General features: G+C 36.8%; 1 protein-coding gene across 1 annotated transcript; it reads right to left on the minus strand.

Moving 5' to 3' along the window:
* Positions 1–5,766: 5,766 nt before the first annotated feature.
* Positions 5,767–18,384, minus strand: LOC102722664 (protein DETOXIFICATION 40-like). Its single transcript, XM_040521620.1, has 7 exons — positions 17,904–18,384; positions 9,681–10,312; positions 9,494–9,550; positions 7,849–8,087; positions 6,462–6,580; positions 6,276–6,362; positions 5,767–6,147 (listed from the first exon to the last, which is right to left on the minus strand). Exons 1-7 carry the CDS (start codon positions 18,288–18,290, stop codon positions 6,076–6,078), a joined length of 1,593 nt encoding a protein of 530 aa, XP_040377554.1. The 5' UTR covers positions 18,291–18,384; the 3' UTR covers positions 5,767–6,075.
* Between the last annotated feature and the right edge of the window lie 6,561 nt (positions 18,385–24,945).

Below are 24,945 nucleotides of genomic sequence, written 5' to 3' on the forward strand. Positions count from 1 at the left end.
TATATATATATATAAATTATATACATTCATCAACGGATGAATCTAGACAAAACTAGAAAGTCTCACAATATAAAACGGAGTTGGTACTTATATACTTGTGTACCATATATACACACACAGTCATTTACTCTAAACTTTTCAGCAAATTCGTCTAATCGGAATAGACTTGTAATGTTCATCAAAATCCTATGTAGGATCGATGTTCTACCGAATTTTTTAAAATACATAATTTTGTATAAGATTCGTAGCATGGTGTACTGTAAAATGAAGCCTACAATAATGGTTTTTTAACAACATTAATTGATCTTTTTGTAAACATAAGTATTTCTTCACATATACTACTGTAAGATTATATGGACCAGGATACCATGTAAGATCCGGTAGGATCGTATCAAAGACCGCGTTCTTCTCCCTAATTATTCTTAGATCTTTCCTCAGATTTTACGCGTATGCTTTCCGAACTACTAAATCATGTATTTTTTATAGATTATTTTATATAATCTTACTTTTTTAAAATAGATTTTAACTTTACAGTAGCTAATTTCATGGTTTATACAATTAAATAGCTATAAAAATTCAGATAATATTTTATATTTATATTGTTTCTTTTTAATAAAATTAAAAGCACAATACTCGTGCTTTATCGCAAGATAAAAAGAATCATTTTATGTAAAATTTTATTAATATGCCACATATATATATATATATATATGTGTGTGTGTTGTGGTACGCACATAATTTCGAGAACCACATCTTCTTACAAGCAAAGTGCAGAACGCCCAATTTGTTGTATGGGCTTGTCCAGACTCCAGAGTATAAACCTGGGCCGGAGCCTAACAACTTTGCAGAAACATAATGCTTTATGGAGGCCGAATAGTTAAGGTAGCCTAGTAGAGCGAAGGCCCATGAAGCCCACAGCAGCGATATCTATATGGGCCGTTCAAGCTGGGCCCAAAGCTGATTAATCGCGAAACAGATGAAGCGTCGAAACTCGGAAACGAGCGCGCGTGGAGTGGTCGAGGCGACATAGAAAGACACAAATATTTCGTATTTTTAAGGAGTATTCCTTAAATCTATTTATTTGTGTTAACGAATCTAGACACATATATAAAATATATATATTGGAACACATATGAATATAGGTAAAGTTAAAAAATTTTATAGTACAGAACGAAGGGGTAAAAGATAGTAACATGCAGGGTTCCTCTTACCGCGCAAGCCGCCAAAACCGTGGTAACGCGCTACCGCGGATATCGCAAGGTAATCGCAAAAACCATAATGAATTTGAATCCAAAAAATTGAATTTAAACTCGCGCGGTTTACGTGGCTTACCGCGTGGTTTGTCACGGTAACTATTTGTTGGAACAACACATGAGAACGGCAGTTACCGCGGCTTCCCGCGTGGTTTTTTAGGCAAAACCACGGTTACCACGAGGAGACCGTGGGTGTGATGTCAAATGTAAAAAAAACTTTAAAAATCTAAAAAATACATGAAAAATAAGAAAATATTTTGTGACTATATTTATAACGTAGGAAAAATAGGACATGTTATAGGAAATACAAGAAAAGTTTCATATGACATTTTCTAAATTCTTGATATTGCAACATACAAACATACACCGTCATATTACCCTTCACCAAATAATTCACACCAATAAATTTATTTTGATTGTTACGTCACAACTATACCTACTATCCATTATTACGAATAAAACTAGTATGTGTACTAAGATGCACGTATAATTTTTCTCTATACATATTTTTCATATATCTATCGTTGTATATTTGTATTTCAACATTATGTACCCTAGTGTCTAGTATAAATAATAATGACTCAACACAAAATATTTTGACCATCTTCCTATGAAATATTACTTGCAATAGGCTATTTTTTAATTTTGTTTCCCGAAATACTCGTTTATGATTTTTAATTACACCAGGGATATATTTTTTCATTAATTTCTTTCACAAAACTACACTATATATCAACATATATAACATATATTTTTTCATTAAATTTCCTCAAAATTTTTAAATTCTCCTCAAATTTAAACTCGGTTACCGTGTCTTACCGAAGCCGTGCCTCCGCGGAGGGCGCGGGTACCGCGGTAACGTAAACCCCGGTAACATGTACTCCCTCTATATATTTTATATGACACTATTGACTTCTAGATACACGTTTGATCATTCATGTTATTCAAGCAATTATATAATTATTAGATATTTTTTATTACAGGATTTATTATTATATAAATTTTAAGTATGATTTATAATTTTACATATTTAAATATAAAGTTTGAATAAAACGTAAGGTAAAAGGTACATTCAAAACTCAACGATGTTATATAAAAAAGTTACTTTGGAGTACTGTTTTAAGATACTGTACTATACATACGTGGATACCATTAACCCATTAACCTATTGTGTACCGATGCAGCCACGCCATCGGAGCAGGTACAATATTACATACTAGTAGATAAGAGAGGAGAGAATATAAACGAGCTCTATATATTTGTAGATAGCTTTAACACGGACTCTAAGATATAATATGTGTATGACATATAGAACAAAATATATTTTATAGCTAACTATTATATGAATTAACTATTAGATTAGATTGATTATAGATAGTTTGGAGTAGTACTTAGCTATACTGTTCAACTTGCTCTTAGATCTGAAAATCAGAGATATGATGTTTTCCTGCTGAACTGATTTATCCGAAACACTAGCATTCATGAGATTGGACCATTTTCTCCTCGGGTATAGGTAATCCTATAACCTCGCAACCAAGCCGCACCCAACTTTCTATGTATTAATGTTATTTTCCTATGTACCATATATATGGTGATTAGCGTCAGTTGTTACCTTGATTAATTTGACATGTTATATATATATATATATATAGCTGTTAGTTAATTGGAATTGGATTAGAGATTTAGAGGTCCCATTTTGCCAGACTACCTAGCTACACGTAGACTGTAGCCAATACATGCACGAGGAAATGGACCTGTAATAATATATCAAACACGAGTGCACGAGATTGAGCTTGCAATCAAGCCTGCAGTACCCCCACTACTAAATATATCTATATTTTGGTAGGACTTTTATAAACCGACTGGAATTATATATGAGTAATGAGAGTGATTTATGGTACCTAACAAAACAGTTAGAGGGGACCATGTTTTCTATTCTAAATTTGAAATTTTTTTTGTTACTGAGATACTAGATCTTATAAAAAAAAGGTAAATAAATGCTTTCCTGGAAACCCCGTACATGATGAGTACTACATCCGTTTCATATTATAAGTCTTTCTAGTCTTGCATAAATTTATTTATTGATAAATGTATATAATTTATAGATGTGTCTAGATTCATTAGCATCTATATAAATTTAGGCGATACTGGAAAGACTTACATTGCGAAACGGAGGGAGTAGCAACCATCATCTACCACGAAGGATCATAAATTCCTTCTTTCTATAAAGTTCACGCCCACTAATTATAGTTAATGCTAATTCTCTCTTCTCTCGTGAAGCCACATCTCAATTGTTTTTAGACTTAGGATGATACATCAAGGGTGTAAATTGCATCTCTTTATACCACATCAATCGTTATTAGCCTTTGGATGATTTATCAAGAATGTAAATTGCATCTCTTCCCTCAAAAGATACACCATATAACCTAATTATTTATAACTTATGGATAATTGATAAAGGCAAAAAATATATAAACACATGAAAAAAATTGTGTAGTATGTAACGAAAAAAATTAGAACTCATATCTACTATATTATCCCACAACTCTCCTGCAGCAACGTCGGGGTATCCATCTTGTTACTACCAATTACTAATGACGAGTTATCTTCGATGGGTTAATTCAATGTACTAACCATCACTAGTGACATTTTCATAAATTTTAAATTCTAAATGCATCAAAAAAGGAAAAAACATGAATTGTACCAAGTGTCTACCCATGGCCACCTAAAGTAACCATAAATAAACATTTTTTTATCAACACCAAATTATGTGGCACATGGACTTCAACTCAATACCTACTCAAACGATGCAAATACTAATTGTGTCACTTATATGCAAATATTCATTGCATTCTTCTTGTTATTGATTTGACTATTATTGTATGAAAATATCTCCCTCCATCCCAACATAACTTCATTTTCACTCATCTCGCACATAATAATATAGAAGAACAAAAGTGGAATATCCCCCATTATCATATCTCAATGCAATTGTCATCTACTTTATCTAGTTTCAATGTATTCTCTCTACTTTCACAAACTCATATATAATTAATTCTTAAAGATATAGTTATTTTAGGATATAGTTATTTTAGGACGGGGGTTAGTAGAATATATTTGATATTTTATATGATTTCAAATAACAAATTAATAAATTATAAAGTTGTAGATCTCATCAATAGCTACAACTTTGATATTGGCATATCTCCATGCGAGGTCATTTGGACAATACAATTTTTCATTTTTCAAAAGAAATCTCACTTTATAATGCATGTTGAGTGGTATAAATGATCTCTAATAAACATATTTTCTATTACAATGTTTTAAATCTAACTAAGGTCTACAAATTTAATGTAGGGTATGTCTCCATATCAGGTCACTGGAAAATTCAAAATTTCCTTTTAAAGATAGATTTCATTACTTGTAATGTCATATTAGGTGATGTAAACAATCTTGAATAAAAATGTTGTAGTTATAGACTTTTTGATTCGTTGAGATCTACAACATTAACACAGTGCACATCACCATTCGAAGTTAGTTGCAAAATTTGATTTTTCACTCCTTCATGACGGAGCGTAACTACCGCCCCTTAGAGGTGACATTGTCCATGACGGGCAGTATATGACACATCACGAGTGATCTTATTTTTTAGGGTAAATTCCCTGTATACACCTGTAAACTCATTCAATCTGTTCTATACCCCTGAGTGGCAATCAATAGCATAGATGTGGTGTATATGTTATAGATTACTGTTGTTTGTTGCGTGCTCTATGGGTTGTAGAGGTAGGTGGTAGGTGATGACAATCTTGTACATCGTTTGTAATCCTCCATGTTTGGGTACGTCATACAACTATGTGTGACTTGAGAGTAAGGGGCACATGTTAAACTAAACATTTGTAAAATATTACTTGTAAAAGTTTTATTGCACCAACGCTGCTAAGACCATATGTGATGGCCCATATGTGATGGCTAAGTTGAATTTCTATGACTAATAATCATCTCCTGGTCCACCCTCAACCCGCCTAGGACCATATGTGATGGCCCATATTGTGGCCCGTCAGAGTTGAGCAGGCTATGACGGACCGCTATTGGACCATCACAGATTGGCCATCTGGTTTGAGAAGATTTGGTGTAGCGATGAATTGTGAACTAATAAGGTTAGGGTTAAACCCCTCATACCCTTATATTGCATTATTAGCGTAATTGTTATTACTCGCATGTTCTTGGTGAGTACCTTTTTGTACTAATTAATTAATGAGTTTGGATAGTAAAGAAAATGTTATATTTCTAGCTTTTCTTTGTTTGTGAGTTTACTTTTTATGGGTCCTATGTGTAATAATTTATTCTTCCGCTCTATTGTAAACCTTGTGACATGAATATGGTATAGCCAAAGTTTGTGCTTTTGTATCATTTCATGCATAACTGAACTTTGTAGGCAATTAATAAGTACACATGGATCATTTTAACCTTTGAAGGTGTCCCCAGACCACATCATTGATTACTTATCTATGACTGACATAGAATTGGGGCGGGGGGGGGGGTTTATGGGCCATCACATATAGGGTTTGTTCCCCAATGGTGCATATTAGTATCGCTCATTTTTAGTTAAATGTTACAGTAATCTTTCCTAGCACCAATTAACTTCAACAAATTAATCATAGACATATAATGTTTAGAACAACTTAGAAACATTAACAAACCAAAATAATTGAAAGAGAAGCACCTAAATTCAGTTTTTATATATATATATATATATATATATATTCACACAATCCCTAAATAGTTCTGGTCCACGCTGCACATTGAAAAGATGCCATTTTATTCAATCCTCATTAGCAAGAAGTGGTTTGGCTATGTCACCCCATTTGTTGAGCCTCTTCTTTGCTTCCCCTACCTGTAATTAATGAACATGAAGGAACGAGTAGTATTATCACTCTATATATATAGAGAGAGAACAGGTTGATTACAGGGGCATAAAAGTCATTATAGGATTGGAGAGTTTGAACAGGTTCTTCCACCAACCTCTTTATTCCAGTCTGTACGAAACGTGACATAAACAAGAATGAGAGTTTGAACAAACAGTCCTAGGATCATTCCACCATATATCCCCTACATGACAAAAATAAAATTTACTTCTTATATTTAGGTATATATAATGACATAATAAATGGAATGAAATGACATGGTTTTTGTTGAACGAGACATTACCATAGCACCTAGATCAAAGTGAAATCCAAGAAGGCAGCCAAAAGGAACACCGATGATGTAGTAACATCCGATATTAACGTATGCCACGAAAGCTTGCCATCCACAGCCAACCGCAACACCTATAGAGAATAATGTTGTAAGGATGTTTATTAGTCACATCTTCTGATATGCAGTCTGAGCGCTGAATTATCGCCACTTAGTCAAACAATGTTTATGAAAAAGACAAACTATTATATACTATAATAGCCATCAACAAATATGTTGATACCGACCAAGAGTGCTTGAATATAAGTGTGGCAGCCTGAGTCTATGACAGAAAATATACAACATTATTAAAAAAATTAACATCCTCTTTGTTCCACTCTACCACCTCCGTCCCCGAAAGACTTAATTTGTAGTTTATCTTCTTTGTTCAACGAAGAGTTTATTTGAGTAATTATTGCAGTGAAGTTTGGTAGATTAGAGGGAAAATGCATTAGGACTAAAAAAATAGGGAACACATGCTTTGAGATTTGAAAAAAAGGGACATTTCATCGTTATAGCTTTGTATATATAGTTATATGTGAGATATGTTAAGAATGAAGACTTTTTAGAATGGAGAATACTTATCATGCATGAAGTCAATATTTTGTAAGATCTGAGTATCTGACTTCTTACTAAATATTTTTATTTTACTTGCTATGGGACAATGCAATCGACAATATTTTCATAAAAAAGTACTTCAAAAATAGCAATCAAATACACTTTCTCTTTAAGGAGATTGAGCATACATGGACATTAAAATAGCAATGATTTACTGTCATACTAGTCAGATATAAAATTTTAGAAGGAATTAAATTATTATTTTTTAAAACATAGACACCGTGATAATTGACATATGTAATTAAGCATATGTGCCTAGCTATGGTCGACGTCTGGTCAATATAAAAAAAGATATGGATAATAGTGGATAGATACAGTAAGTTTATATATGTATACAACTCCTTCCATATTTAATTTTTTTTAAACATGATTTATTTTGTTTATAACTTATTTTATCTCTACAAGTATTTAAGCGCAATACATATATTTAAATTTTTGCACTAATTTTTGGATGAGATGAATGATCAAACGTCAAATATTTAGACTAAAAAAAAGTAGTACTGCCTCCATTTCAATTTTTATTTGATGCAATTAACTTCGAATCTATGTTTAACCGTCATCTTATTAAAAAAAATGACATAATTACTGATGATTTTTTTCATAATGTTTTATCATTAAAGACACTTTAAACATAGCTTATAATTTTACATATAAAAAAAATAAAATAAGAAGAATGGTCAAGTATATAAAATCAATAACGTCGAATTAAAAAAAACGAGATGGATTATAAAGCAATATCCTATACCTGAGAGGACTGGTTGAATGCCATTGAGCACGATGGTAACAGCGAGCAACGGGGTCATGGAGGAAACAGCACGGGCAACCTCCTCGCCCTGCGTGAACACGTAGCTGAGGTAGTCACGGAGGCACATGACAACGGCAGCTATGATCGCCGCCACCATCAGTGACAGGCTAGTCACCACCTTCACGGAGAACGCTGCCGCCCTTGGGTTGCCGGCGCCAAGCTCATTGCTCACTCTAACACTGCATGCACAAACATCACGCCATATATCTTTTCAAGGTCAGTTAATTCTTATACACCCATCGATGCCTAACACTAGAATGGTACGAAGAACCTAAATTTACTACTCCGTTTTTAAATAGTGCTAATGTTTAAGTTTGTCATATTAGAATATATCCAGTTATGTGTTATATTTTAGAATATTGTAGCAAGTATTTAGAAAGCCCAATCAATCTTTCTTGGGAGTCCACATCGGAGTGCATGACGATGTGATCTAATCAACTCGTAATCAATCTACTGATACAAGAAGCGTGGATGTGTAAGGATCCTCAATGGAACGAGACTTCGAAGTAAGACTAAAAGGTTGTGTTCTTTTTTATACCAAGATGAACGATGTTTTAATTTCTAAAGCGATTGAATTAAGTACTGTAAAATTAAATTCTGTTTTAAAACTATGAGGTAATATATAAAATTTTATATATTTTTTTAAAAAACATGTAGTTTAGCAGTTTTAGAAATACCTGTGTAAGTTATGGCTTAAATTAAGACGGCGAAGTTTGTTGGAATGGTCACATGCAAATTAAAGCCTTGTTTAGTTGCCAAAAATTTTTAGTAAAAGGGTCACGTCAAATTTTTGACCGGATGTCGGAAGGGGTTTCGAGCACGAATGAAAAAACAAATTTTAGATTTTCCCTGGAAACCGCAACACGAATCTTTTCAGTCTAATTAATCCGTCATTAGCACATGTTGGTTACTGTAGCACTTATGACTAATCATATACTAATTAGGCTCAAAATATTTATCTCGCGATTTCACCCATAACTGTGTAATTAGTTTTAATGTTCATATATATTTAATGCTTTATTTTGGTGTCCAAATATTCGATGTGATGTTTTTGGGAACTAAACACGACCTAAATAAAACATTTCTTTCGCAAATGAAAATGTTGGCTTAATTAGGTGGTGTTTAGATTGAGAAAATTTTTGGAAGAAGTGTAATCAAATGTTTGACCAGATGTCGTAAGGGGTTTTTGGACATGAATGAAAAAACGAATTTCACGGCTAGCGTAGAAACCGCGAGACGAATCTTTTGAGCCTAATTAATCCGTCATTAGCACATGTTGGTTACTGTAGCACTTATGGCTAATCATGGGCTAATTAGGCTCAAAAGATTCGTCTCAAGATTTCTTCCATACCTGTGTAATTAGTTTTTTATCTATGTTTAATGCTTTATTTAGGTGTCTAAAAATTCGATGTGATGTTTTTGAAATAAAATTTTGGAAACTATACAAGGCCTTAGTTTTCCTTCTTTTTTTGTTGGAAGGACGTAACGGTCATTGCGTCCACTGTTGATGATCCGAACGATTCGTCCTAACACTGTACTCAAGTTGGTACGTTAGTGCCTCTTGTCGTTGAGGAGAAGTAATTACCTGGCTGCTGCATTGAAGCCAACCGACACCATAAACACCCATCCTGATATTGACATGCTGGACCACAGTCAGCAATAGGAAGATGATCAGTGCATGGCATTAAGCTCAAGCAATCAAGCATGTATGAGCACTACACTTTGTATTGCATATACAGACTGAATGATAACTGAAGGATTGTCCTGCTCACCACACTGCAAGAGAGTCAAGAGCGATCTCCGGATCCTTGAGCAGGCCGGCGACGAGCACCGTGACCTGGAAGTACCACGTCTCGAGGCAAAGCATCACCGCCGACGCGGCCGACAGCTTGAGGAACTCCGGCAAGCCGGAGAACGCCCTGCACGAGAACCCGGCCCACGTCCGCGCGCACCTGTCGGAGACGACGATGTACGCGAACTGCGCGGCGACGATGACCCACCAGCTGAGGCTGAGGATGAGCGAGGCGCCGAGGAGGCCGAGGCCGAGCTTGTAGACGGCGAGCCAGCTGAGGGCGACGTGCAGCACCAGCGTGGCGGCGGAGATGTAGGCGCTGGGCGCCACGATGCTCTGCGCCTGCAGGAACTTCTGGATGGGGAAGTTGGCGGCGTACGCGAAGATCTGCGGGATGAGGCCCACGACGTAGAGGCGGGCGGCGCCGGCGATCTCCGGGGACTCGCCCAGGAATATGAGAAGCTCCTTGGAGAAGACGTAGATGACGGCGAGCGGGACGGCGGTGGCGGTGAGCAGCACGGTGGAGCGCTGCATGTAGACGCCCAGCATGTCGTACTTGTGCGCGCCGTAGGCTTGCCCGCACAGCGTCTCCACCGCGCTCCCCATGCCAAGCTGCAGTGCATTGCGGAGTAATTAGTTTTTTTTCTAAAGAAGTAATTTAATTAAAATAATTAAATAGTAGGAAAAGTGAAAAAAATTAATAAGATAAATAGTCAAATGTAGATTTAAGTATCAATAAAAAAACCGGAGGTGGTACACGGTATTATAATACCATATTTCTAATGCAAAAATTAGTATTTTTATTTACCTTGAAAATATGATACTTTTACACAGAGTTGATCTTCTCCAAAATTCCAGTATTCATTTTTTCGCTTATGCTCATGCTTATACTACCTCCACATCCAGTAAAAGATATTTGTAGTTTACGATAATATTTGGTTAAACTTATAAAATCCTCATAAATAGTTTTGTGGATGATTGACATTCGCAATAAAACTACGGGTGGCCAGCGAAGAGCAAAACTCAATGGTTATGCAGTAGACATAGGTTTAACCTAATTCAAACTCTCAAGATGAGATAATACCCTACTACTACTTAGGTTTTGTCTTTAGTGGAATAGATCGCATCAACGAGGTTGCCATTCTAGTTTGCCGTGCTCGCTTAGATACCTCATGCCACCCTTATATACCAAGGGCATGGTTTCCAGATAGAAACCAAAGCTAATAAGATCAAGCCTATCCGGCCTAGATAAGATCAGATCTGACAATCCAGGGATACAATTCATATATTATCAAACTCCTAACCGATCCGATACAAGACTACATCTTCCTTCGTTATTCGCAATCCCCTTACTTATACAGATATGTATAGCATACCCCCATATCCATATATCCCATAGCAGCTCCTGGAGTCATAAATAACCGCACAAAATCATCTATTTAGATTCTTGATCATTAGGAATATCTTCACACAACATGTTTGACATCTCCCTATTGTTTCCTTCTACAAGAAGATTGTAGAGGCCATGGAGAGCCCCGGATAAAGGGAAAAAAATAAGTGCATTGAATAGATGCACTTATTAGGTGTAGCCTCGACTATATACTTAAATATGAAAATGATTTAAACATAGAGTTTGATAAAGACTGTATCACAACATAAAATTTCGGTGTATCGAGTAGATACACCTAATAGGTGTACGTGTAGCCCCGACTCTATACTTGAAGGCGAAACAATTAAACATAGAGTTTTGAAAGGAATTTAATCCAGGGCATTCTCGGAATACCGAGTATCCCGACTAGAGCGACGCTTCCCATGTTTTCACCCACCTGATCGAGCGGCAGCACCTCGGGTTGCTCTCTCCCGAGTGGTTTGGAGATGAAAATGTAATAGTATCTCCAACAGATAATTAAAAACTTTCTTATGGAGGTTTATATAAATCGCCGCCACCACTTCGCCGCTTTCCAACCTTTTCTCTCTCCTAAGCGCCGCCACCCAGTAACCGCATTTTGCGGCCAAGACTTCTCTGTCCTCTTCATAAACCCTGCCGCCAAGCACCTCCATCCACAAAGCCTGTAGATCTAGTCCCAAATGACTACTTCGTCCAGTCAGGCTACTTGTTTCTCCTGCCACTTCTTCTTAGCCTCATCTTGCACAGTCTGAGACACCATGGAGGTCTCCAGTGGGGGAATAGAGTTTCCCGTGCTGCTGCGGGTGTCGAATGCGTCGAACTGTACAGTCGAGTCGGCATCCATGTCAATCTCGAGTGGTTTAGATGCCATCTCAGGAGATTGTAGCTCATTGGAACACAACCTTGATTGGATCTCATCCTTGGTTGGTGCTGAGGTGTCCAGCTCGAAGTGGAACACCTCATCTTCATACTCGAAAAGCTTCAAATCCATGAAAATTGGGCGCCGTACTCATTGGCCAGGAGTTGAATGCTACCAAATTTGATGATCTACTCTGGTGTAAACATGATCTTCGAGTTGAGATCCATTGACTTCAGAAAACACTCGATGCACCCCTACCTAGTGTGCCAATTGTCGACAATTGAGATTGGTAGTAAAATTATGGGAAGTAAAGCGTGGAGTAGAAATAAATGGTTATATAGTAGACAAGGGTACCCAGGATTGGGCTGTCACAATAAGATAATACCCTACTCATCTTGAGGTTTTGTATTTGGTGGAATGGATTGCTACAATGAGTTTGCCCATCTAGTTTATCGCCCCCTTGGGGACCCTCCCACCCCCTTTATATCAAGGGGCATGGCTTATAGGTAGAAACCAAATCTAATAAGGTCAAGCCTATCTGACGCAGATATGATTAGACTCACGATCCAGGATATAATCCGGATATTTCCAAACTCCTAATTGACTATGTATAAGATTACATCTTCCTTTCTTACTCGAGGCCCCCTTTACTGTGTAGATATATACAGCATATGAATACTCCATAACCGGGTATCCCACAAGTTTTATGTTATAATAAATTTATAAAATCTTGTTATGTTTATGATTTTATGACAATACTTTCAAGGAGAATGTACTGGTATCATTTGTATTACATTTAAACTAATCATTTATGAAATTTTAAAAGTTTAACCAAATCTTTTTATAAACGATAAATACTTTTGACTGCAGGGAGTATACCAAAATTTGAATTTTAAAACTTACATATAGAGGTTTTTTTATCATGGTCTATTTTCGAGACTTCTTTCTTGTATCGTTAAGAATATGCATGAGTTGTACCTATACACTAATTTTAAATTGTTAATAAGTTGTTTCATTTTTGCTTAATTTAAGTTAAACATAGAGGCTATAGAATCAAGCCCTATTATTTGTCACGGTTAATTAACCTATATCCTCTCGTTTTTTATGGCACGCTTTCCGAACTGATAAACTGAGTGTGTTTTGCAAAAATATTATATATAAAACTTGAATAGAAAAACATATTAATTTGTTTTTAAGTTTTTATAACTTATAATTAATTAATTATGTACTAATCTGTTATTATATTTTATGCGTCGGTTATTAAAGCCAAGTAAAAACGTGGCCTCGCTTTTTATATATAAAGTTTCTTGTTTCGAACGAGGCTGCATAAAGTGGGCGCACGGGGAAACATATGCGCGTGCATGGATGGCGATCACTTAGCAACAGACAAGACTTGACTTTTGAATGGCATCTGTTTCACGTGTCTGCACGATCTAGCTACTAAAGCAAGAAACAGAATTCTAGAGGCATCTGAAAACAGGTAAAGTATATATAGTCGTCCGTTGAATATTTTAATGTATTTTAGCTCACTCTAGATTTTCGATGTTGGATTTTCTCCGTAGTACGTTGTAAAATGTTTGTGTTTTATTTAGGTTAATTAATTAATTAATTAATATGTCTGATATATATAAATTTATTAGTATATATATAAATCTAAGGAGCATAGTGCAAATAAAATAGATATCATAGCCCTTTAGCTAGAACTAGAATGTAGTCACGCGCTAAACAAAACGAGAAAAGTCAGCGCTCGATACAGATAGCGTATAGCTGGTCATATCATATATGGTTCCCTAATCGTCACTCCAAATAAATGGATATTCATAATCAAACTATCTCTTTCCTCCCAAAATATAATTAGTCAAACTAATACCAAATTGGACCATTTAAACTTGGACTCGTAACAAGTACATCGAACTTATTATAAAAATAAGATTGAAGTGCACCAGCGGTCCCTAAACTTGTATATATGTGTCATCTAGGTTTCTAAACTCTCAAAATGTATTTTTGGGTCTTCGAACTTGTCCGGGGGTGTCATATAGGTCCAAACGGGCTCCGACCCGCTCCATCCGCTGAGGTGGCATGCCACGGTGGCACCTACGTGTTGGTGGGGTCATGTGGTCCCACATGTCAGTATCTCTCTCCTCCTTATTCTTTTCTCTCTCTTCTTTTAGGCGCCACCATGGCATGCCACGTCAGCGGATGGAGCGGGTCGGAGCCCGTTTGAACCTATATGACACCCCGGATAAGTTCGGGGACCCAAAAATATATTTTGAGATTTCAGGGACCTAGATGACATATACACACAAGTTTAGGGACCGCTAGTACACTTCACTCTAAAAATAATATGACTAGATGTATTATTAAACAAACTAATTATTTATAATAATTTATTTTTAAATTTTTGGTAACTTTTCTGTTAACCTAGCATCTTGAGGACCATGGGAAGGACAAAAAGAATTATATTTTAAGATAGATAGAGTAATACTAAATATACCAGAAGATACGAATAATATTTATGATAGAAAATATGACGTGACATCTCCACATAAATTATATTATATATGTTTCCCTAAAGTTATAATGTATTATCGTTTTACTTAAAATTACTATAAGCAAAATAACTTATTGACGATTAAAAAATAATTTATGGATAAAAATTTATGTATTTGTTCTGAGTGATTCATAGGTAAGTGTTACAAAATAAGCTACAATGAAAATACCCAATATTAACTCAAAATTTAAGTTACCATATAATTTTTTTGGCTTATAAACATAAACATAAGACAATAAGATACGACGATATATGAAAACAGGAGCCAATATTTTATGAAATCTAAATTTGAAATCAACAGCTAGCCAAATTAATGAGATTTTTCATCCAAAGTAAAAAAAAAAAGTGTCGTGCATGCACCTCGCAGGCAGTTTGTGGGATGAATGCCCTGCCGGTACGTCCCCAGCTGGCTAGGCAAATGGATTTAACACCCTGAATCAACTTAACCACCAAATGGCTCAGCTGGGCAACAACTACCCAACAACCATTAGTTGGCACAAAAGCTCTAGTGTACGGCCTGTCCATTTTAGCAGAAGATTGGAGCAAATTGCCCCCTCGGTTCTACCGATATAAACATCTCCGTGATTTGTATCTTCGAAAAAAAAATAGATGTATTTATAGTATTGTCCACGTTACTACTTATCTCATAAGTTACTTTCTAATCTAAATTATTCTTTTGTACTGTCTTATACTCTCCGGTCCTCGTACGATCAACATTTATTAAGAGATATCATATTTTTTTAATTCTTAGCCTTAATCTCTAACAAATAAACTACAAATATTTATATTTTGAGACTGAATCAGTACTCACTAACCCACTTTTGGTTTAATATCTAATGTGAAAATGCCACTTTTGGTTTAATATCTAATGTGAAAATGCAATGTATAGAAAATATATACCCCGGCTTTTAGTTCATGGTTATACTTATAAATTAAAATTTAAATTTTCTAGTTGTTTTTTCATGGGGTTCCGCGGAAGTTTATTTTTCAGGATGGCTTTTACACCGCTAAAAATATGTATATGAAAGTTTTATTCGTAAATATTTTTTATTTATAAATATGGCATTTGCCTTTTTTTATCGCCCCATAATATTAAGAAAATAATTATACCCCTGTAAAAGTGAGCCTACCTAGCATGAATTAGCTTTAGCTGAATGATTGAAGTTCATCTATCTCATGAACAAGAGCTGAGGTAATTTTTTTTCTATCTCACACGGCTTCATCTTACAGTTAAATTATAGTCATGTCATTCTGGGCAACTGTTTTAACTATGGTCAACTGGATATACTTGATATATAGAATAAGATACTTCAGATTGCAGTTATATAAATACTGTGCAACATTTAGGGGTTGTTTAGATGGGGCTAACCTTTTTAGCCCCATGTCATACCGGATGTTTGAACACTAATTTAAAGTATTAAACATAAACTAATTAAAAAACTAATTTCATAAATGAGTGGTAATCCACGAGACGAATTTTATAAGCCTAATTAATCCATAATTAGAGCATGTTTACTGTAGCATCACATAGACTAATCATGGATTAGTTAGCTCAATAGGTTCATCTCGTGAATTAGTCCAAGATTATAGAAGGATTTTATTAATAGTCTACGTTTACTATTTATAATAAACGTCTAAATATTCGATGAGACAAGGACTAAAAATAAGTCCCTTGTCCCAAACATACAAACTCCTGTTGCAAATTTGAAAAGAGATGCCTAAAATGGGGTGTCGTCTGTCGTGTCGTGAGTAGCATCGCAAGATTCTGAGTTTAAATCTCTATACAAACGGATTTTAGATTAAATTATTTAAGCAGCTAAATTTTCCATAATAAGCTCCGTTCACAACTTAAAAAGCTTTGGATATAGAGTCCGGGTTAAAAGTAACCTTACCTTCAATTTTTTTTTAAATCGATGCATGTGGTGGATTATCTGCATTCTTTTCTTGTATTTTGTACTGTCAGATTTTCACAGCTCATGTCAGCCAATTAATTAATAGGACAGCTTTGCAGACCTTTATTTTTAACTGTTTTTCCATATATTCTATAGGCACCTTGATTATTGGCCAAACAATGTATAGTTGACTCTCATTGTCATCAGCATAGTATATTCACTTTAAGCAAATTTTAATGGTAATTATTGTTTTCATTGTTTCTTACTTGTAGAGATGTTCAGCTACGTTTTTCTCAGTTTGTAATATACCATATATCGTTAGATAATGTCTAACTAGATTTAAATTATTATGTGTACATCTAGCTTAAATGATTTATCTTCAAACTATAACATTTTCTCTGTCCCTTCATGGGAAGCATATATTCTCTCCCCAGGACAATTGTTTACTACACGGAACTGTGTGGTAATAAACCATAAAGCAAAAGCGATCCACTTTTTTACAGTAGGGAATACTATCAATACTTCTTTTAGACGCACAGTCCTAACTGTTGACCATGCTGTAATAACAGAAGTTGGGTAAGGTTTTAAATGGGACAAAATCGGCATCATCTTTTAGCTCGTGATAATAATTATAAATAAAAAATAAATTAAAATTAAAATTTTATATTTAGAGTTGATTTTGAGGTGTTTTATCATCATACTTTTTTTAGTCTTTATTTTCAGATCTTTATAAACACGTATATAAAAATTCTACTCATAAATTATTTTGTAATCATCAATAAATCCTTTTGCTTATGCATAAAAAGCCAAAATATAGTTGCCTATAAATGTAGGGATCGATTGGATATGATCTGACGGCTTAAAAGAACCATATTCTTTGAGGCATTATTCTCACTATCTTTCTGGGTTTTTAGTGTGCCTTTCCAGAACTTTTAAACAGAGCATATTAAAAAAAAGTCTATATAGAAGTTTCCTTTCTGATATTTTTAAAATAGATTTTCAACCTTGTAATATATAACTACATCTTTTATAGCATTAAATAATTATAAAAATAAAAAAAAAATCTATTATCTGTCATGAAGAAAGAACACACACTAGCTCTCCGCCCTCCCGGCCTGTTGCAAATAGGAAGAATACGACAGAATGAACAGTTTGATGAAGATAATTAAGCCGTCACTTGTCTGTGTCTTAATCTCCATTGAATGAAAGAGATTAACATTTGTCATTTCTTGAATTGACCATATTATGAGTGTGATTAAGACGAATTCCCCTTACAAAATAGATGTCCCAAACGTTAATATATTTTCAAAGGATTTTGGGTCGGAGTTACTCTGTAATTTAATTTAATAAATATGTGATTCAGTAGTTTGATTTCATTCCATACCGGAGCGAGCTACTCTTTCATTCTTTTGGTTTCCCCGTGCAAAAATATTAAATTTCATAGAAAATTCAGGATGGGATCCGATCATTCTCAGAGTATGTAGCATGCGTACCATGAGGCCGTAGGCGAAGACCTGGATGCCGACGTTGCCGAGCGAGGCGGCGGCGAGCTCCAGCGTGCCGAGCTGGCCGCACATGATCCGCGTCGACATGGACATGGCGTAGTTGATCATGTACACCGCCACGGCCGGCGCCGCCAGCGCCACGAGCCGCCGGAGCTCCAGGGGCGCCGCGCGCGCCAGCCGCCGCGCGGACGACGGCTCCGCCGTCTCGTCCGCCAGGATGCGCTCCAGCTCGGCGCTCGCCCCGTGCGCCGCCGCCGGACCTGCTTCCCGCCTCGCACCGGCGCCGCCTCCGCTGCCGACGCCGTCGTCGCCCTGTCCGGCGGCGGCCACAGACGACAGGAGCGGCGGCGGATGGTGACCGCTCGCCGTACCCATGGTCGACGTACGCCCGGGCCGGTGAGCTGGACTGACCGCAGAACGGCGAGCGGCCCCCGATGTGTCTGCGCTCAATCTCGCTAGCTCCACCTCAATCGCGATCTCACTTAAATATATATGCAATTGTTTTACCCAGCGCTTATTTTAACTGATGATGCGTAATTGATCACTCCTTTTGTTTAGAAAACTTATATAATTATTATTTACTTTCTAAGTGGTTTGCTCGATACGGCTGATTTTTAATTTGTTTAGTTGCAAAAATTTTTGGCAAAAGGATCAGATGTCAGAAGGGGTGATATGAATGAAAAAATGAATTTCACGGCACACCTGAAAACCGCGAGACGAATCTTTTAAACCTAATAAATACGTCATTAGCACATGTGGGTTACTGTAGCATTTATGGCTAATCAGGGACTAATTAGGCTTAAAAAATCGTCCACGATTTCCCCCATAACTATGCAATTAGTTTTTATTTTTATCTATATTAATGCTTTGTTTAAAGATTCGATGTGATGTTTTTGAAAAAAATTTGGAAATTAAACAAGGCCCCTAGTCTTATTCAAAATTATATGAATAATCTGAACGATCAAATGAGCTAAAAATAAAAAAAATCGGAGGGAGTATTTTATTGTGATTGCATTTATTATTAAATATATCTTAATTATAAGTTATATATTTAAATTTATTATATCGACTGTTAATGAAAAATACAGAGTAAGTACTAGATTAGCTTAGCTTTTTTTTTTCTATAATAAATCTGAACTCATCCTTTAATATTTTTTTTGGCTGTCGAATCACTCTGATGTTAGCTTACTTAAATAACATGCGTACACAGAGTAGCTTGCCTACTCTGTAGTTATATTGTGCTGTACTATAATTGCTAATTAACTACAAGATTTACGTAAGTCACACGTGGGATATGTCGGGAGATTTTTTTTACTCGCGCAGCGTATTATAAAACACTTGATGGTAATTCTAAATTTATATGAAATAATTTAGATATATTCACAAAACATTTGATAAATCTAGATTGCACAAGAAAATGCTATAACATGAATCGAAAGGACTACAATTAATCAAGGCTGATGGGATTTGTGGCCCAGTCCTAGATAATTACAAGCGTGTCCACCCTGTATCTGCAGGATGGATTTACTGTTGGGTTTTATAGTCGAAGACGAATGATGGGGTTTCTGAAAATAAACTTGTAAAAAAAAGAACCTTTTGCAGGTTGTGTGTACAGAGTGATGTCCCTGATGCAAAGATGGAAGGTACTGCAAAAGTAAGGACATCGGGTCAAAGTTCGGAGAAACTGCATGAAGATACGATGGGGAAACTTCAAGAGTTAAAAGCCTAATTAAGTTTTTTTTTGAAACTGTCCTAATTAAGTTTATTTTGAGTGAATCTAGCTAGCTAGTTTGTGCTTTCTCATCTCCGTGCTTTCGGATGAGGTATGTTGGTACATGTAGCTTATGTTTTGTTTTTGGGGTTGTTTATTGCTTGGAACAGGCTCTTAAATGCGGTTGCTGCTGATATTCATGTTTCACCTTATTCGACAACAATTTATGAAAATAAACCCGTTTGAAAATTATTTTTAAAAATAAGCTGTTTTCTCCACACCAAATATAGTGGCACTGAGGTCATTCAGATCTGTGCCAGAAAAGATGGTGTGGAGAACCATGACACATCCATATTTCGGCCCTCTCGCTGAAAACATGGCGTGCTGAGTCACCGGTGTCAGCGCCATGCCCTAAGCGTGGACCTCTCGAACCTCCGTGTCATTGGGCGTTGCGTAGACATAGGGACTTAATGCACCGGGAGGCCTGTTCGACACCCTCACTTGGCATCCCCACCTCATGGGGTCGCCGCCTCACACCTATCCCTTGGATCCCCCGGTCCACCCCAACCCTTATTGCCTCTTCCACTGGCCCTCGCACGACCATGCCTCTTACCCTAGGCCCCACTCCAGCGCTGGCGCCTTCGTCCTGACCCACATATCCAAACCGAAGTTGCTGCTGTCGGTTTTTCCTTCGTTTTCGAGGAATAATAGGCATCCTTCCAATTTAATCCTTACACTCTTATGTGCCTATGTGATTGGAAAAACATGTAAGTTCTAATAGGGTTGTTGTAGATAGTAAGGATGTGTTTTTAACCTACACAACTTTCGAGAAAGAAATATTAGATGGTTAATTTATCAATAAGTTAGTGTGATATATGTCGGTACCTCTTAACGGAAAATAGAAAATTTTTGTTTTCGAATGGTGAATATGGTCTTTTATGTACGTTCCATTGTTTCGTTAGGTTAGTCGATTACTATGTGGAATAATGGTATATTTGGTGCCATGTAGATGAACAGAGTGTTTTGCATCATGGAGGGACTAGTGAATAAGATATGTAATGGTGAAAGTAGTTTCCAAGGAATGACAGCTCACGAGAGAAGAGGTGACAGCCAGGGAGTTGAAGATCTCTCCGGGAGGGAGGGAGAAAGGAGCAGCAGCGTTTTGCGGGGGACGGTGGCCACCGCCACCGACAGCCCTCCGGATAGAGGAGGTGGCGGTAGGGGGGGCCGTGGCGTCCTCTCGCGTGCAGGGAGGGACGAACCGACGGGTTAAAGCTCATGGCCTCCCTAGGTGTGGCATATTTCCTCGGGGATCATGCGAGGATTGGGTTGGCAAATCCTCGACTCATGGCTTTCCAAATGGCCGGCAAAATTGGCCCCTGTAGTTTTTCTCCGTAGAACTTTCTCTCTAGGAATAGGCTGGGATCGTACCTGCATCCCAAACAAGGCCTAGTGTGAGAATTTTAGGTAGGGATTTCTACCTTTTTTGTTATTACTTTCTTGGCTTAACGTTTGGACGCGCACCCCTTTTAGTATAAGCTACTCTATACACCTCTCCCTTCCAAGGTCTCTCAAAGCTCATTTCACATCTCACCCTTCTCTCAGGGTCCAAAAGCCACCTCACTGGTCAAAGGGTTAACTCCGTGGGTAAACATATTTATAGGCTTTCCTTCATGTCTTTTTAAGCTCACCTCCTGCCTCACAGTATTATACAATAACATGACGACAAAAATACAGTAATAACACACCTAATTTACAGTAACCACGTCGAAACATACCCATGAGAGATCTACTTTTCTAAAACAATTTTTTTCAAACAATATGGTACAAAAGTTTTTAAAAAATAATATATGAAGTGAGAGATAAAATTGTTTAAAGTTAGAAATCTTAAGAAATATCTATAAGTGCATGCACATTCTATGTAGTAATAATGCTATATTGCTATAAAATATATATATTGTTACTACACAATAGCAGTAATGTCGTGATACAAATACAGTAACATCATGATTGTATACTGTTGCTAAAGGACAACTAATACATGTGAGAGAGCTAAAATATTGTATTCCTAATTTTTAGAGAGCAATATCTCATGTGTTTTATATTATTTTTCAAAACCGTTTTCACCACATTGGTTAAAAAAATGTGATTTAAAAAATTAGATCCGTCATGACTATATTTTAACGTTGTTACTATATTTTATAAGGCATGTTACTGTATTTTTGTCTTCGTGTTACTGCACTTTTGAGTTTTCAGATAGATGTGAGTTGACAAATGTGAAGTGTAGAGGAAGGTCAAAGGACGGGTTTGACCAGCGGGAGAGAGCTTTGACCAGATTAGAAGAGAGATTTTGGGTCTTTAGAAAGGGTGGGAGAGGGTTTGAGTCTTATGAGGGGAGGGGGGTTTTGCTATATGTATGTATGTATGTATGTATGTATGTATGTACGTACGTACGTACGTACGTATGATTTGGAAGACAGATCCTAATTTGAACATATCCGATCCTTTGATCTTTGAGAACTTGGTGCAATTTGTTTGTAGATCATAACTTATGCAGTTATGCTCCTCGTGGCCCAAAAGGCTATTATGATTATTTCCAAGAAGAAAAGGACTTGCAATTCCAGTACCAGAGGTCAATGGAAGTTTACCCAGCATACTTGATACTTTATCCACGCAGAGGGACAGCATATTAGATATATTCTGCAGATAGTGTAAGAACAGGTGTATGTTCTGCACAGAGGACAATAACAGTTGGGAATCACTTTACACTCGTCATTTTCATGACAAATGAGCAATTCCCAGCAGAGAAGATCTGATGCTTTGTTCGGCAGGAACTTTACCAAGTCCATTTCAGACGGGCACCATATAAAGTTGAAGAACTAATGAGCATCTTGTATGCTTTAATTTTAGGCAAAATTTGTTACAGGGCATAAAAAAACGCGTAATTAATCGATGGACACCGTAAGATCACGAATTTGCTGCAGGACACCACAAAAGTGTGGTAATTAGCTATAGGGCACTCCGGTCAATTTTTTATTATTTTCAGAGTCAAAAATTCTAAAAAAGACAAGATTGCCCTCGGCGGCCAACCCGTTATGTCAATTGAGTCCAGTCAAACCAGACTCAGTTGGTCCCGAAGCCGCATCACACCCGAACCCTAGCCTACAGGGCGAATGAGCAGGCGGCGACAGTGGCAACCCAGCGACGATAAGGGCGCATAACGGGTTGGCCACCATGGGCAATCTCGTCATTTTTAGAATTTTTTACTCTGAAAATAATAAAAAATTGGCCGGAGTGCCCTATAGCTAATTACAAATTGTGGTGCCCTGCAGCAAATTCGTGATCTTACGGTGTCCACCGACTAATTACGTGTTTTTTCGATGCCCTGTAGCAAATTTTGCCTTAATTTTATTGGGGCATAACACCTGCCGCACTCGTTTGAGTTTATTTTGGGTAAGTTATCCGGCACGGAAAACTTAGTAACAGATTAGTACATGATTAATTAATTATTAATTATGAAAAATTCAAAAATACCTTAATTTAATATTTTAAAATAAATTTCCTATTAAAAATTTTCGCAAAAAATACGATGTTTAACCGTTGAGAAAGTGTGCATGCGAAAATGAGGGAAGCTGGATAAGCAACCAGAACAGCCGAACGTGGGTTGTCAGTATTCCATCCATCCATGTATTGCCAAAGAAGTCTTTTCTATCAGCTATTGGTACAATTTTGTGTGGAGAATATAGATAAGGGCTATTGCATAACGTAGTGTGCGGCGACGCCAGTGGGGTGGACTTCCGCATGCTGCAGCTGGTGGAGGGCATGATGTGCACTGCCGCGGAGCACGTCGGAGGAGTGGAGATAGAGGCCGGTGGAGAGAAAGCTGTGGGGAAATTGAAGATTGGGGAAGAAGATGAATTTGACAAGTGTGTTTCATATAGGGAAGAAGATGGAAAACGTGATGATGAAATTTGGTAAAATTTGAGTGGCATGGCTATAAATAAACTAATTGTAATATCATTTATCTTCAAAATACACATAGTTATAATGGTATAGATCAAATTAATTCTTTTATATACTAGTGCCATGTCGATGAAGAACATAGCATGGATGGTTGGAACACGTCGAGCGTACAATTGCTATGGTGGAGGCGCAGAGAGCTGACTATGTCATCCACGATGTTTGCCCAAACAATTAACTACCAAGAACCCCAAGAAAGTAGTATGCCCGAAAAAGGCGATTTCAAATCCATCTTTATTTCACTGTCAAGTTTTACAATGTGAAGTATAAATGGTTGAATTATCTTCATCCTCCTCCTACGACTACTCCTGGGCAAGGGGCGACCGTTGCGACTACTTCTTGGCTAGCGCTGGCGAGCGTTGGCGACGGCTAGCGCCGACGGTGGGGGCATCGACGGCGAGTGGCAGTGAAGAGGGTGAGTGGTGGCGGCGAGATGCATCGGCGAGAGCAAACGGCGGCGGTGGCAGCAGAACCTAACAGCGGTGGCAGGGGCGAGCAGGTCATGCGAGATGTGCGTCGCCTGTGTGAATGAGGCGTCCAGCGTGGGAAGCAGTTTCTTTAAAGCACACGGTAGGTGTTCACTCGTTGCTTTTATGTCATTTAAATAATTATAAAAAATATAAAAAAAATTGACAAGATAGATAAATATAAGTTATATCACTCCACAAACATGCAAGTTTAAATTCAACTTCTATAAGTTATAGCAAAAATAACAAAAACAATCGTGAATATGCGTATACTTGGTTTCAGTTTTTTTTTGCTACAACTTGTGGAAGTTAAATTTAAACTTATATGTTTATGTTTATGGATTGATATAGCTCATGTTAATTTATCTTGTTAAATTTTTTCATATTTTTTTAGGACTATTTATATAACATGTGTGCTAAAAACTATTTCCCGTAATAAAGATGTGTTTGTTTCTCTTTTCCTATGTGACTTTTTTCGGTAGGAAGAATAGACGAACGACTACAAATTTTTTTAAGTAGTAAAGATGTGTTTGTTGTAAACTGGTATTTTTCGATGGTTTCTATCCTGTCATATTTTATACACTAGCAACCATATATTGGTTGTTTCCAATTTGTTGTGGACGTGGAAGCAGAAAGGTGTTCTAACACCAATTTTTTGTGACCAAACGCGAACAGAAGAAATGCATAATACATAGGAGAATGTTAATTAATTATTTCTTGATTCCTCGATTATACGTTTGCCACCTCTTACAATGTTTACTAATGAAAAACACTTACATTTTCTGTACCTACACTAGGTGCATACATATAGCCTATCAAATAAACTAATAGC

The sequence above is a fragment of the Oryza brachyantha genome, chromosome 3 (genome assembly GCF_000231095.2).
Source record: "Oryza brachyantha chromosome 3, ObraRS2, whole genome shotgun sequence".
NCBI classification, from domain to species: Eukaryota; Viridiplantae; Streptophyta; class Magnoliopsida; order Poales; family Poaceae; genus Oryza; species Oryza brachyantha.